Below are 16,181 nucleotides of genomic sequence, written 5' to 3' on the forward strand. Positions count from 1 at the left end.
ACCAACACAAACAACATTTTCTCACTAGGGCCAATTTAGTGTTGCCAATCAATCTATCCCCAGGTGCATGTCTTTGGAAGTGGGAGGAATCCGGAGAACCCGGAGGGAACCCACGCAGTCAAGGGGAGAACATGCAAACTCCACACGGAAAAATCACGACCCCGGGATTGAACTCAGGACCTTCGTATTGTGAGGCACATGCACTAACCCTTTCGCACCGTGTTGCCCATATTGTTATTATAGACAAAATATAACATCATAATAATAACTTTAAATGGGCCTGCTATCTATGGGTTAAATGGCTGAAAAACTAGCTCATAAAGTTAGCTAGCTAAGTTAGCACGATCGCAAGCTAAGGCGAGCATAACAGTTAGCTTGTGTCACACACCGAGATAAATAACTCTAAAGGTGTACGGCAATGTAAAAGTAGGAAATAAAGTTAGCAAGCTTAAGTTAGCATGCAAACGATAGCATACTATCAAGTTAACAAGTGTCACATACCAAGTTATACGACTATGGGTTAAACGGTTGCAAAACGAGCTCATAAAGTTAGCTAGCTAAGTTAGCTAACTAGAAAGCTAATGTGAACATGATAATAGTTAGCTTGTGTCACATATAAGGTTATGACTATGGGTTGAACGGTTGCGAAACTAGCTCATAAAGTTAGCTAGCTAAGTTAGAATGATCGCAAGATAAGGCGAGCATAACAGTTAGCTTGTGTCACATAACAAGATAGATAACTCTAAAAGGTGTACGGCAGTGTAAAATTAGGTAATAAAGTTAGCAAGCTTAAGTTAGTATGCAAACGATAGCATACTATCAAGTTAACAAGTGTCACATACCAAGTTATACGACTATGGGTTAAACGGTTGCAAAACGAGCTCATAAAGTTAGCTAGCCAAGTTAGCTAACTAGAAAGCTAATGTGAACATGATAATAGTTAGCTTGTGTCACATACAAAGTTATGACTATGGGTTGAACGGTTGCGGAACTAGCTCATAAAGTTAGCTAGCTAAGTTACCTAGCTAGAAAGCTAATGTGAACATGATAATAGTTAGCTTGTGTCACATACCAGGTTATACGGCTATGGGTTAAACGGTTGCGAAACTAGCTCATAAAGTTAGCCAGCTAAGTTAGCTACCATGAATTGATTAACGTGGACCCCGACTTAAACAAGTTGAAAAACTTATTCGGGTGTTACCATTTAGTGGTCAATTGTACGGAATATGTACTGAACTGTGCAATCTACTAATAAAAGTTCCAATCAATCAATTAATAAAAACTAAAAAGCCAACGTGAACATAGTAATAGTTAGCTTGTCTCACATACCAAATTATATGACTACGGGTTAAACGGTTGCAAAACTAGCTCATAAAGTTATCCAGCTAAGTAAACTAACTAGAAAGCTAACCTGAGCATGATAATAGTTAGCTTTTGTCATATACCAAGTTATATGACTATGGGTTAAACGGTTGCAGAACTAGCTCAAAAAGTTAGCTAGCTAAGTTAGCTAACTATAAAGCTAACGTAAGCAGGACATTATTTAGCTATTGTCATTTGAAATTGTGACTACCGTATTTTCCGGGCTATAAAGTGCACCAGTATTTAGGCCGTAACCCATACTTGCCAACCCTCCCGGATTTTACGGGAGACTCTCGAAATTCAGCACCTCTCCCGAAAATCTCCCGAAATTCAAGCGGAGCTGGAGGCCACGCCCCCTCCAGTTCCATGCGGACCTGAGTGACATGAATAAAGAGCGTGTCTGCCCAATGACGTTATAACTGTAGAATGATCGAGGGCGAGTTCTTGGTTTCTTATGTGGGTTTATTGTTAGGCAGTCTCATTAACAATAAAACAACACACAACAACAGCAGTCCATTTTCGTCTACCGTAAAGCAGTTAATCTGCCAAACAGCAATTTTGTGAAACTCTAAACAGGACAATACTGCCATCTACTGTACATGCATATGGTTAGAAAAACAAGGATTGACAATTCAACCCTTAACTCAACAATGAGTAGATGAGTGTTATGTGTGTGTAAATGTGTAAATAAATGAACACGGAAATTCAAGTATTTCTTATACATATAAATACATATATATATGAAATACTTGACTTGGTGAATCTATGAATCTAGCGGTAAATATACTCCTCCCCTCTTACTTAACCACGCCCCGCCCCCAACCACGCCTCGCCCCACCCCTGACCACGCCCCCCGCCCCCGACCTCCCGAAATCGGAAGTCTCAAAGTTGGCAAATATGCTCTACTCACGCCCCCCCCCCCCCCAAAAAATATATATATATATTTATGTATATTTTTACATCCAGACCTCGAAAGGGACAAGCAGTAAAAAATGTAATAGCCGGAACAATACCATAAGCCGCAGATACAAAACATTTGGTAAATACTTATTTGCATGTCTTAATTGTTTCCAAATAATGTCTGTAAAACGGCAGTAAAACGGCTGATCAAACAAAACAGAAGTCATCGTTATGGATCCGCTAGCTGCGGAAATTAGCAGACTCGATAACTCCACGGTGATGTTATGGTGAGTTTTTTGAGGAATTTGTGAAACTGAATAAATACAAAAATAAAGCCCATGTATCAACACACTCATAAGCCTGTTAGCATATTAGCTAATTTCCTTAGAGGCTAACTTGATTACATCACGATAGGATGTACAATTATGCACAAGAACACCCCTACAAACAGCACGCATGGGACGGTTCAGTCAGCATGAACAGTTTTAGTTATATTGTAAAACTTAAAAACTTTTCTCGGAGTGATTAATGAAAAACCTGTACGAGTAGTTACGCTATGGATGACTAGAAGATGGGACGGCACGTGTACTTCCGGTTCAAAGCATTAAAAAGAAAAAAATACGGTAGGCGTTCAAACGTAAACAAAATGTATTTCATGAAAATTATTGCGCTATTTGACAAAAAAAAATCCACATATTAGCCGCACCGTTTCATAAGCCGCGGGGCCCAAAGCGTAGGGGAATAAAATGTAGCGGCTTATAGTCCGGCATTTACAGCAGTACTCACCAGGCGATTGAGGCTGTGAAGGTGGTCCTGTGTTACCGAGTGTCGGCATGGACCAGGAACACCAGCCTGTGCCACATGAAAGCATAGGATGAGGAACAAGCACAGACACTGAGCCTGTGGGAAGAAGGTGAAACGGCAGAGAATAAGTACCAAAAAAATATACACAAAATTGTATAAAAGTATACAAGATCAACAACACATCCAAATATATGCTGCTGATTCACATAGTACATGTTATTTTTCTATCAAAATCAAATAATCAAAAAACTGATGACTTCTATTTTGCTTGATCCGCCGTTTTACTGCCAGGCACCAATTGGAAACAATGCTTGTATATAAAATGGGGTTACGGTCGGGTGCGGTTGATATTTTTTAAAATATTTATTTCTTCTAAAATTTGGTAGGTACAGCCTAAATATACCCTCTGTAGCCCCTGAAAATAGGGAAGTCATCATTTCAAAATAAGACACAAATACAGATAAATAAACGCAAGGCAAATATAAACAAATGATTATTTTAATCAGATTAACTGCACTTTAGATTTTGATGAATCCTAATGAATAAAAATAAAAGATGTGCTTGCATAAGTTAAATTAACTTTAATAAATATCTAATATTTTAATATTATTCTAATATCAGCCAATGTTTGGAAACAAATGCAATTTGTCTAGAATGCACAACATGTATTTACCTGAAACATGGATACAGTTCTATCTTAAAAGGGAACTGCACTTTTTCTGGAATTTCGCCGATCATTCATAATCATTATATGAGAAAAAATACACGTTTTTGTTGTTTTTGTAGGATTCTAAAAAGGCAAAATAAATGCTTGCAAGATGTGGTTATGTGGATTAACTTTGTTGCATTTAAAACTCTCTCAAACAACTTCAAAACCCTGCATAAGCATTAATTGCAATCATCCTCATTTGTATTGATTATCAATTGATAAAAAAAAAAATATATATATATATATATTGATTTAATTTATATATATATATATATATATATATATATATATATATATATATATATATATATATATATATATATATATATATATACATACATATGTATATATACATACATACATACATATGTAGGTGTGGGAAAATCACAAGACTACTTCATCTCTACAGATCTGTTTCATGAGGGGTTCCCTCAATCATCAGGAAAATCTCCTGATGATTGAGGGAACCCCTCATGAAACAGATCTGTAGAGATGAAGTAGTCTTGTGATTTTTTCCCACACCTACATATTGCGCTCTACCACGGTATCGAGCACTATTCTCTGGATAATCCAATCAAGACATACATACATATATATATATATATATGTATATATATATATATATATATATATATATATATATATATATATATATATATATATATATATATATATATATATATATATATATATATACAAACATACATATGGGCTGATGGGCTGTGAATCTTTGGTGAATATATATATATATACATATATATATATATATATATATATATATATATATATATATATATATATATATATATATATATATATATATATATATATATATATACATATATATACAAACATACATATGGGCTGTGAATATATATATATATATATATATATATATATATATATATATATATATATATATATATATATATATATATATATATATATATATATATATATATATATATATATATATATCATCCATCCATCATCTTCCGCTTATCCGAGGTCGGGTCGCGGGGGCAACAGCCTAAGCAGGGAAACCCAGACTTCCCTCTCCCCAGCCACTTCGTCTAGCTCTTCCCGGGGGATCCCGAGGCGTTCCCAGGCCAGCCGGGAGACATAGTCTTCCCAACGTGTCCTGGGTCTTCCCCGTGGCCTCCTACCGGTTGGACGTGCCCTAAACACCTCCCTAGGGAGGCGTTCGGGTGGCATCCTGACCAGATGCCCGAACCACCTCATCTGGCTCCTCTCGATGTGAAGGAGCAGCGGCTTTACTTTGAGTCCCTCCCGGATGGCAGAGCTTCTCACCCTATCTCAAAGGGAGAGCCCCGCCACACGGCGGAGGAAACTCATTTCGGCCGCTTGTACCTGTGATCTTATCCTTTCGGTCATGACCCAAAGCTCATGACCATAGGTGAGGATGGGAACGTATATCGACCGGTAAATTGAGAGCTTTGCCTTCCGGCTCAGCTCCTTCTTCACCACAACGGATCGGTACAACGTCCGCATTACTGAAGACGCCGCACCGATCCGCCTGTCGATCTCACGATCCACTCTTCCCTCACCCGTGAACAAGACTCCTAGGTACTTGAACTCCTCCACTTGGGGCAGGGTCTCCTCCCCAACCCGGAGATGGCACTCCACCCTTTTCCGGGCGAGAACCATGGACTCGGACTTGGAGGTGCTGATTCTCATTCCGGTCGCTTCACACTCGGCTGCGAACCGATCCAGCGAGAGCTGAAGATCCCGGTCAGATGAAGCCATCAGGACCACATCATCTGCAAAAAGCAGAGACCTAATCCTGAGGTTACCAAACCGGAACCCCTCAACGCCTTGACTGCGCCTAGAAATTCTGTCCATAAAAGTTATGAACAGAATAGGTGACAAAGGACAGCCTTGGCGGAGTCCAACCTTCACTGGAAATGTGTTCGACTTACTGCCGGCAATGCGAACCGAGCTCTGGCACTGATCGTACAGGGAACGGACCACCACAATAAGACAGTCCAATACCCCATACTCTCTGAGCACTCCCCACAGGACTTCCCGAGGGACGCGGTCGAATGCCTTCTCCAAGTCCACAAAGCACATGTAGACTGGTTGGGCAAACTCCCATGCACCCCCAAGAACCCTGCCGAGAGTATAGAGCTGGTCCACAGTTCCACGACCAGGACGAAAACCACACTGTTCCTCCTGAATCCGAGGTTCGACTATCCGATGTAGCCTCCTCTCCAGTACACCTGAATAAACCTTACCGGGAAGGCTGAGGAGTGTGATCCCACGATAGTTGGAACACACCCTCCGGTCCCCTTTCTTAAAGAGAGGAACCACCACCCCGGTCTGCCAATCCAGAGGTACCGCCCCCGATGTCCACGCGATGCTGCAAAGTCTTGTCAACCAAGACAGCCCCACAGCATCCAGAGCCTTAAGGAACTCCGGGCGGATCTCGTCCACCCCTGGGGCCTTGCCACCGAGGAGCTTTTTAACTACCTCAGCGACCTCAGCCCCAGAAATAGGAGAGTCCACCACAGATTCTCCAGGCACTGCTTCCTCATAGGAAGACGTGTTGGTGGGATTGAGGAGGTCTTCGAAGTATTCCTTCCACCTATCCACAACATCCGCAGTCGAGGTCAGCAGAACACCATCCGCACCATACACGGTGTTGATAGTGCACTGCTTCCCCTTCCTGAGGCGGCGGACGGTGGTCCAGAATCGCTTCGAAGCCGTCCGGAAGTCGTTTTCCATGGCTTCCCCGAACTCTTCCCATGTCCGAGTTTTTGCCTCCGCGACCGCTGAAGCTGCACACCGCTTGGCCTGTCGGTACCTGTCCACTGCCTCCGGAGTCCTATGAGCCAAAAGGACCCGAAAGGACTCCTTCTTCAGCTTGACGGCATCCCTCACCGCTGGTGTCCACCAAGGGGTTTTAGGATTGCCGCCCCGACAGGCACCAACTACCTTGCGGCCACAGCTCCGATCTGCCGCCTCGACAATAGAGGTGCGGAACATGGTCCACTCGGACTCAATGTCCAGCACCTCCCTCGTGACATGTTCAAAGTTCTTCCAGAGGTGGGAATTGAAACTTTGTCTGATAGGAGACTCTGCCAGACGTTCCCAGCAGACCCTCACAATGCGTTTGGGCCTCCCAGGTCTGTCCGGCATCCTCCCCCACCATCGCAGCCAACTCACCACCAGGTGGTGATCGGTAGAAAGCTCCGCCCCTCTCTTCACCCGAGTGTCCAAAACATGAGGCCGCAAATCAGATGACACAATTACAAAGTCGATCATGGAACTGCGGCCTAGGGTGTCCTGGTGCCAAGTGCACATATGGACACCCTTATGTTTGAACATGGTGTTTGTTATCGACAAACTGTGACGAGCACAAAAGTCCAATAACAAAACACCACTCGGGTTCAGATCTGGGCGGTCATTCTTCCCAATCACGCCTCTCCAGGTTTCACTGTCGTTGCCAACGTGAGCGTTGAAGTCTCCCAGTAGGACAAGGGAATCACCCGGGGGGAGCACTTTCCAGTACTCCCTCGAGTGTTCCCAAAAAGGGTGGGTACTCTGAACTGCTGTTTGGTGCATAAGCACAAACAACTGTCAGGACCCGTCCCCCCACCCGAAGGCGGAGGGAGGCTACCCTTTCGTCCACCGGGTTGAACTCCAACGTACAGGCTTTGAGCCGGGGTGGAAACAAGAATTCCCACCCCAGCCCGTCGCCTCTCACTGCCGGCAACGCCAGAGTGGAAGAGGGTCCAATCCCTCTCGAGAGAAGTGGTTCCAGAGCCCTTGCTGTGCGTCGAAGTGAGTCCGACTATATCCAGCCGGAATTTCTCGACTTCGCGCACTAGCTCACGCTCTTTCCCCCCCAGTGACGTGACGTTCCACGTCCCAAGAGCTAGCTTCTGTAGCCGAGGATCGGACCGCCAAGTGCCCTGCCTTCGGCTGTCGCCCAGCTCACAATGCACCCGACCTCTATGGCCCCTGCTGTGGGTGGTGAGCCCATTGGAGGGGTGACCCACGTTGCCTCTTCGGGCTGTGCCCGGCCGGGGCCCCATGGGAACAGGCGCTCGCCATCGTGCCCCACCTCCGGGCCTGGCTCCAGAGGGGGGCCCCGGTGACCCGCGTCCGGGCGAGGGAAATCTGGGTCCATGGTTTTTCATCTTCCTAAAGGTCTTCGAGCTGCTCTTTGTCTGATCCCTCACCTAGAACCTGTTTGCCTTGGGAGACCCTACCAGGGGGCTGTATGCCCCCGGACAACATAGCTCCTAGGATCATTGGGACACGCAAACTCCTCTACCACGATAAGGTTGCAGCTCAGAGAGGAGATATATATATATATATATATATATATATATATATATATATATATACATACATATGTATGTGTGGGAAAAATCAGAAGACTACTTCATCTCTACAGAACTGTTTCATGAGGGGTTCCCTCAATCATCAGGAAATTTTCACACACACACACACACACACACACACAGGCACTGCGATGAGGTGGCGACTTGTCCAGGGTGTACCCCGCCTTCCGCCCGATTGTAGCTGAGATAGGCGCCAGCGCCCCCCCCCCCGCGAACCCGAAAGGGAATAAGCGGTAGAAAATGGATGGATGGATGGACACACACACACACACACACACTCATCAGGAAAATGTCCTAATGAATGAGGAAACCCCTCATTAAACAGTTCTGTAGAGATGAAGTAGTCTTGTGATTTTTCCCACACATACATATACATATATATATATATATATATATATATATATATATATATATATATATACATACATATATATATATATATATATATATATATATATATATATATATATATATATATATATATATATATATATATATATATATAGGGTTGAGGTGGGCGGGGTTTGGTGTTAGCAGGGGTTGTATATTGTAGTTCCCGGAAGAGTTAGTGCTGCAAGGGGTTCTGGGTATTTGTTCTGTTATGTTTATGTTGTGTTACGGTACAGATGTTTTCCCGAAATGTGTTTTGTCATTCTTGTTTGGTGTGGGTTCACAGTGGGGCGCATATTTGTAAAAGTGCTAAAAGTTGTTTATACGGCCACCCTCAGTGTGACCTGTATGGCTGTTGACCAAGTATGCCTTGCATTGACTTGTGTGTGATCCAAAGCCGGACTGTCCTCACTCAGGTCCGGCAGGAAATCGGAAGAAATTCGGGAGAATGGTTGTCCCCGGGGAATTTTGAATGAGAGGCACTGATATTTTGCAGTGTAGCTATTTATTTACGATTTTGAAGGCAATAAAAATAAAAAAAGGCAAGCCTACGTGTTCTTGTCTTATTGTGGATGATAAAGAGCGCATCTAATGAGCAATGTTGGCATAAGTCCAGTGTGACCGATCTAACGACGCGTTCAAATTGTGGAAATTCTGTCTTTTTGTGACATTCAGAGGTATTTTTTCGACACACTTTGCAGATTGTAAATACAATTAGATGTGCTTTAATGGACGCAATGAATTAAGCGGTGTGAAGTCAACTCATTTTTTTTCCCATTCTATTGGGACTATAACCACTGAAATAGAACCAGGATTAAAAAAAAATCGTAGCCCTGGGTGTCCATCCATCCATTTCCTACCGCTTGTCCCTTTTTTTCGGTCGCGGGTAGCCCTGGGTGTACACATGTTTATTATCACTGACTGTGTAGAAACTTCTAGGTACAGTCATCATTAAATCTGGGTTTAATTACATGTGATTACTGCAATAGGCTTTACCATGTCAGCTGTCCATCCATTTCCTACCGCTTGTCCCTATCTCAGCTGCATTCAGGCGGAAGGCGAGGTACGCCCTGACAAGTCACTACCTCATCGCAGCATGTAAACTTTGAAAACCCTATTTTTTATTTATTAAATTATTTTACTGTCCAACTTGACCCATTCAGTTCAACTAAAAAAACAAATAGGTGGGGAGCCCAAGAAAACTTTTGGGCAACACCGTAAATTGTGCCATTTTGAGCATGCTAAAGTGCTAACTTTTTTTTGAAAATTGTAAATTTTTTTGTTAATCGTGCCATTTTTAACACGCTTACATCAAAGTGCTAACTTTTTTGGGGCAAATTTAATTTTTTTTTAAATTGTGCCTTTTTAACATGCTAACATCAAAGTGCTAACTTTTTTTGCAAATTGTAATTTTTTTTGTTAATTATGCTATTTTTTGCATACTTTCATGAAAGTGCTTACTTTTTCTTGGCAAATTTAGCAATATTTTTGTTAATTATACCGTTTTTAGCAGGCTGGCATCAAAGTGCTAACTTTTTTTTGCAAATTGTAAATGTTTTTGTTAATTGTGCCATTTTTAGCATGCTTACATCAAAGTGCTAACTTTTTTTTGGCAAATTTTACACTTTTTCATTAATTGTGCCGTTTTAGCATGCTAACATCAAAGTGCTAACTTTTTTTTGCAAATTGTAAATTTTGTTGTTAATTGTGCCATTTTTAGCATGCTTACATCAAAGTACTAACTTTTTCTTGGCACATTTTACACTTTTTTGTTAATGTTGCCGTTTTTAGCATAGTAACATCTAAGTGCTAACTTTTTTTTGAAAATTGTAATTTTTTTGTTAATTGTGCCATCTTTAGCATGCTTACATCAAAGTGGTAACTATTTCTTGGCAAATTTTATATTTTTTTGTTAATTTTGCTGTTTTTAGCATGCTAACATCAAAGTGCTAACATTTTTTGGCAAATTTTACACTTTTTTGTTAATTGTGCCGTATTTAACAAGCTTACATCAGAGTGCTAACTTATTTTTGGCAAAATGTAAATTTTTTTGTTAATTATGCCATTTTTAGCATGCTTACATCAAAGTGCTAACTTTTTCTTGGCAAATGTTACACTTTTTTGTTAATTTAGCCGTTTTTAGCATGCTAGCATCAAAGTGCTAACTTTTTTTAGCAAATTGTAAAAAAAAATCTTAATTGTGTAATTTTTAGCATGCTTACATCAAAGTGCTAACTTTTTCTTGGCAAAGGTTACACTTTTTGTTAATTTAGCCGTTTTTAGCATGCTAGCATCAAAGTGCTAACTTTTTTTAGCAAATTGAAAAATGTTTTCTTAATTGTGCCATTTTTAGCATGCTTACAACAAAGGGCTAACTTTTTCTCGGCAAATATTACACTTTTTTGTTAATTTTGCCGTTTTTAGCATGCTAGCATCAAAGCGCAACTTTTTTTAGCAAATTGTAAATGTTTTTGTTAATTATGCCATTTTTAGCATGCTTACATCTAAGTACTACCTTTTTATGGCAAATTTTACTCTTTTTTATTAGTTGTGCCGTTTTTAGCATGCTAACATCAAAGTGCTAACATTTTTGGTAAATTTTTAATTTTTATTTTAATTGTGCCGTTTTTAACATGCTTACATCAAAGTGCTAACTTTTTTTTGGCAAATGTTATACTTTTTTTATTAATTGTGCCGTTTTTAGCATGCTAACATCAAAGTGCTAAAATTTTTTGGCAAATTTTTCACTGTTTTGTTAATTGTGCCGTTTTTAACATGCTTACATCAAAGTGCTATTTTTTTGGGCAAATTTTACATTTGATTTAATTGTGCCGTTTTTAACATGCTAACATCAAAGTGCTATCTTTTTGGTGCAAATTTTACAATTTTTTGTTGATTGTGCCATTTTTAGTATGCAAACAAAGTGGTAACTTTGTTTTGCTCATTTTATTAGTTTTTTGACAAATGTGCAATTTTTAGCCTGCTTACATCAAAGTGCTAACTTTTTTTGTATGCAAATTGTCTAATTCCACAGCCATATACCCAACAATCATATAACTTGGTATTTGAAACATGCTAACTGTATGCAGGTTTCCATTAGCATGCTATCATGCTAACTTTAAAGAGCTAGCTTTTTGAGCCAATTTTGCAACGATTTCCCCGACAGTCACACAACTTGATATGTGGCACTTGTTAATTGCTAGCATTCTGATGTTAGCATGCTAACATTAAAGTGCTAACTCTTTTTGTTAATTGTACTGTTTTTTTCTCTAATTCCCCAGCCATACACCTTAGTCATTAAACTTTATATGTGACACAAGCTAACAATTATCATGCTCAGGTTAGCTTTCTTGTTAGCTAACTGAGTTAGCTAACTGAGTTAGCTAACTTCTTGAGCTAGTTTTGCAACCTTTTAACTTATAGTCATATAACTTGGTATGTGACACAAGCTAACTATTATGTTCACGTTAGCTTTCTATTTAAAGTTAGCTAGCTAAGTTAGCTATCTTTATGAGCTAGTTTTGCAACCGTTTAACCCATAGTCATATTACTTGGTATGTGACACAAGCTATTATCATGCTCTCGTTAGCTTTCTAGTTAGCTAATTTAGCTAGCTAACTTTATGAGCTAGTTTTGCAACCGTTTAACCCATAGTCATATTACTTGGTATGTGACACTTGTTAACTGTTAGCATGCAAACTAACTTAGCAAGCTAACTTAAGCTCGCTAACTTTTTCACCTAATTTTACCTTTTTTTTTTTCTCTAATTCCCCTGCCATACACCTTAGAGTCATACATCTTGGCATAAGACATAAGCCAACTGTTATTATGCTGACGTTCGCTTTCTAGCATGCTAACATTAGCATCCCAATTTATATTATGGGCCTGCTGCAATGCCAGCGCCCATTGACGCTTACTCTAAAGTGCTATCTTTTTTAGCTAATTTTGCGACTGTTTACACTAAAGTCGTATACCTTGGTATGTGACACCTGTTAACTGTTAGCAGGCTAATTTTAGCATGCTAGCACGCTAACATTAAAGTACACATTTTTTTTTTAGCTAACTTTACGTTTTTTTCTCTAATTACACAGCCATACACCTTAAAGTCGTCTAACTTGGTATGTGACACTTGTTAACCTGTTAGCATGCAAACGCTATCAAGCTAGCTTAAGCTCACTAACTTTTTCACCTAATTTTACACTTTTTTTTCTCTAATTCCCCTGCCATACACTTTCGAGTCATACATCTTGGTATGTGACACAAGCTAACTGTTATTATGCTCACGTTAGCTAGCTATCCTGCTAACATTAGCATCCTAACTTTTGGAGCTACTTTGCAACCGTTAAACCCATTGTCATATAACTTGGTATGCGACACAAGCTAACTATTATTATGCTCACGTTAGCTTTCTAGTTAGCTAACTTAGCTAGCTAACTTCATGAGATAGTTTTACAACCGTTCAACCCACAGTCATTATTACTTGGTATGTGACACAAGCTAACTGTTATGCTCACCTTAGTTTGCTATCATCCTAACATTAGCATCCTAATTTATGGAGCTAGTTTTGCAGCCGTTAAATCCACAGTAATACAGCTTGCCATGCGACACAAGCTAACTATTATTACGCTCACGTTAACTATTATTACGCTCAAGTTAACTTTCTAGTTAGTTAACTTAGTTAGCTAACTTTAGGAGCTAGTTTTGCAACCGTTTAATCCATAGTCAGATAACTCGGTATGTGACACTTGTTAACCTGTTAGCATGCAAACGCTATCAAGCTAGCTTAAGCTGGCTAACTTTTTCACCTAATTTTACACTTTTTTTTTTCTCTAATTCCCTTGCCATACACTTTAGAGTCATACATCTTGGTACGTGACACAAGGTAACTGTTATTATGCTCATGTTAGCTAGCATGCTAACATGAGCATCCTAACTTTTGGAGCTACTTTGCAACCGTTAAATCCATAGTCATTTAACTTGGTATGCGACACAAGCTAACTATTATTATGCTCACGTTAGCTTTATAGTTAGCTAACTTAGCTAGCTAACTTCATGAGATGGTTTTACAACCGTTCAACCCACAGTCATTATTACTTGGTATGTTACACAAGCTAACTGTTATGCTCACCTTAGTTTGCTATCATCCTAATATTAGCATCCTAACTTTTGGAGCTACTTTTGCAACCGTTAAATCCACTTATATAGCTTGCCATGCGACACAAGCCAACTAATATAATGCTCACGTTAGCTTTCTAGTTAGTTAACTCAGTTAGCTGACTTTATGAGCTAGTTTTGCAACCGTTAAATCCATAGCAAGATAGCTTGCCATGCAACACAAGCTAACTGTTATTACGCTCACGCTAGCTTTCTAGTTAGTTAACTTAGTTAGCTGACTTTATGAGCTAGTTTTGCAGCCGTTTAATCTATAGTCATATAACTTGGTATGTAACTGTTAGCCTGCTATAAAGTTAACTTAAGCTTGCTAACTTTATCACCTTTTTTTTCTCTAATTCCCCTGCCATACACCTTAGCGTCAAATAACTTTGTATGTGGAACAAGTTAACTATTATCATGCTCTTGTTAGCATGCTAGCATGCTAACAGTAGCATCCTAATTTTTCGAGCTAGTTTTGCAGTCATATAACTTGGTGTGTGACACTTGTTAACTGTTAGCCTGCTATAAAGTTGACTTAAGCTTGCTAACTTTATCACCTACTTTTACACTGTTTTTTCTCTAATTCCCCTGTCTATCTGTGTTGGCCCTGCGATGAGGTAGCGACTTGTCCAGGGTGTACCCCGCCTTCCGCCCTATAGTAGCTGAGATAGGCGCCAGCGCCCCCCGTGACCCCAAAAGGGAATAAGCGGTAGAAAATGGATGGATGGATCCCCTGCCATACACCTTAGCGTCAAATAACTTTGTATGTGGAACAAGTTAACTATTATCATGCTCTTGTTAGTTTGCTAGCATGCTAACATTAGCATTCTAATTTTTCGAGCTAGTTTTGCAGTCATATAACTTGGTGCGTGACACTTAACTGTTAGCCTGCTATAAAGTTAACTTAAGCTTGCTAACTTTATCACCTTTTTTTTCTCTAATTCCCCTGCCATACACCTTAACGTCAAATAACTTTGTATGTGGAACAAGTTAACTATTATCATGCTCTTGTTAGCTTTCTAGCATGCTAACATTAGCATCCTAATTTTTCGAGCTAGTTTTGCATATAACTTGGTGTGTGACACTTGTTAACTGTATCACCTAATTTTACACTTATTTTTCTCTAATTCCCCTGCCATATATAACTATTATCATGCTCATGTTAGCTTGCTAGCATGCTAACATTAGCATCCTAATTTTTCGAGCTAGTTTTGCAGTCATATAATTTGGTGTGTTAACTGTTAGCATGCCATCAAGCTAACTTATGCTCGCTAACTATTTCACCTAATTTTACACTCTTTTTTCCTATTTCCGCAGCCTTTGAGTCATGTAACTTGGTATATGAAACATGCGAACCTGTTATCATGCTATTGCTAGCACACATGCTAAGTGTTAGCATTTTTATGTAAACACGCTACTGTTTTAGGCTAGCTCTGTGGCTCATTTTGTACGGTTACACCTAAAACTCCTAAAACGTAATATCGCTAAAATTCGCTCCATTCTGTCCACTAAAGACGCTGAGATCATTATCCATGCGTTTGTTACGTCTCGCCTCGACTACTGTAACGTATTATTTTCGGGTCTCCCCATGTCTAGCATTAAAAGATTACAGTTGGTACAAAATGCGGCTGCTAGACTTTTGACAAGAACAAGAAAGTTTGATCACATTACGCCTGTACTGGCTCACCTGCACTGGCTTCCTGTGCACTTAAGATGTGACTTTAAGGTTTTACTACTTACGTATAAAGTACTACACGGTCTAGCTCCATCCTATCTTGCCGATTGTATTGTACCATATGTCCCGGCAAGAAATCTGCGTTCAAAGGACTCCGGCTTGTTAGTGATTCCCAAAGCCCAAAAAAAGTCTGCGGGCTATAGAGCGTTTTCCGTTCGGGCTCCTGTACTCTGGAATGCCCTCCCGGTAACAGTTCGAGATGCCACCTCAGTAGAAGCATTTAAGTCTCACCTTAAAACTCATTTGTATACTGTAGCCTTTAAATAGACTCCCTTTTTAGACCAGTTGATCTGCTGTTTCTTTTCTTTTTCTTCTATGTCCCACTCTCCCCTGTGGAGGGGGTCCGGTCCAATCCGGTGGCCATGTACTGCTTGCCTGTGTATCGGCTGGGGACATCTCTGCGCTGCTGATCCGCCTCCGCTTGGGATGGTTTCCTGCTCGCTCCGCTGTGAACGGGACTCTCGCTGCTGAGTTGGATCCGCTTTGGACTGGACTCTCGCGACTGTGTTGGATCCATTGTGGATTGAACTTTCACAGTATCATGTTAGACCCGCTCGACATCCATTGTTAGACCCGCTCGACATCCATTGCTTTCCTCCTCTCTAAGGTTCTCATAGTCATTATTGTCACAGACGTCCCACTGGATCATTATTGTCACCGACGTCCCACTGGGTGTGAGTTTTCCTTGCCCTTATGTGGGCCTACCGAGGATGTCGTGGTGGTTTGTGCAGCCCTTTGAGACACTAGTGATTTAGGG

At 40.4% G+C, this 16,181-nt stretch overlaps 1 protein-coding gene across 2 annotated transcripts in view; it reads right to left on the minus strand.

Annotated features, from left to right (window-relative positions):
• Window positions 1-16,181, minus strand: part of csf1a (colony stimulating factor 1a (macrophage)) — a 72,836-nt gene that overhangs the window by 19,355 nt on the left and 37,300 nt on the right. Inside the window, exon 2 of one of the 2 annotated variants that reach the window (XM_061875594.1) lies at window positions 3,049-3,114. In XM_061875594.1, coding sequence (XP_061731578.1) covers window positions 3,049-3,114 — 66 coding nt within the window. Of the gene's footprint in view, window positions 1-3,048; window positions 3,163-16,181 lie in introns of both variants that reach the window. The other variant, XM_061875593.1, reaches the window with a different exon arrangement.

Source organism: Nerophis ophidion, linkage group LG16 (assembly GCF_033978795.1).
Source record: "Nerophis ophidion isolate RoL-2023_Sa linkage group LG16, RoL_Noph_v1.0, whole genome shotgun sequence".
Lineage (NCBI taxonomy): Eukaryota > Metazoa > Chordata > Actinopteri > Syngnathiformes > Syngnathidae > Nerophis > Nerophis ophidion.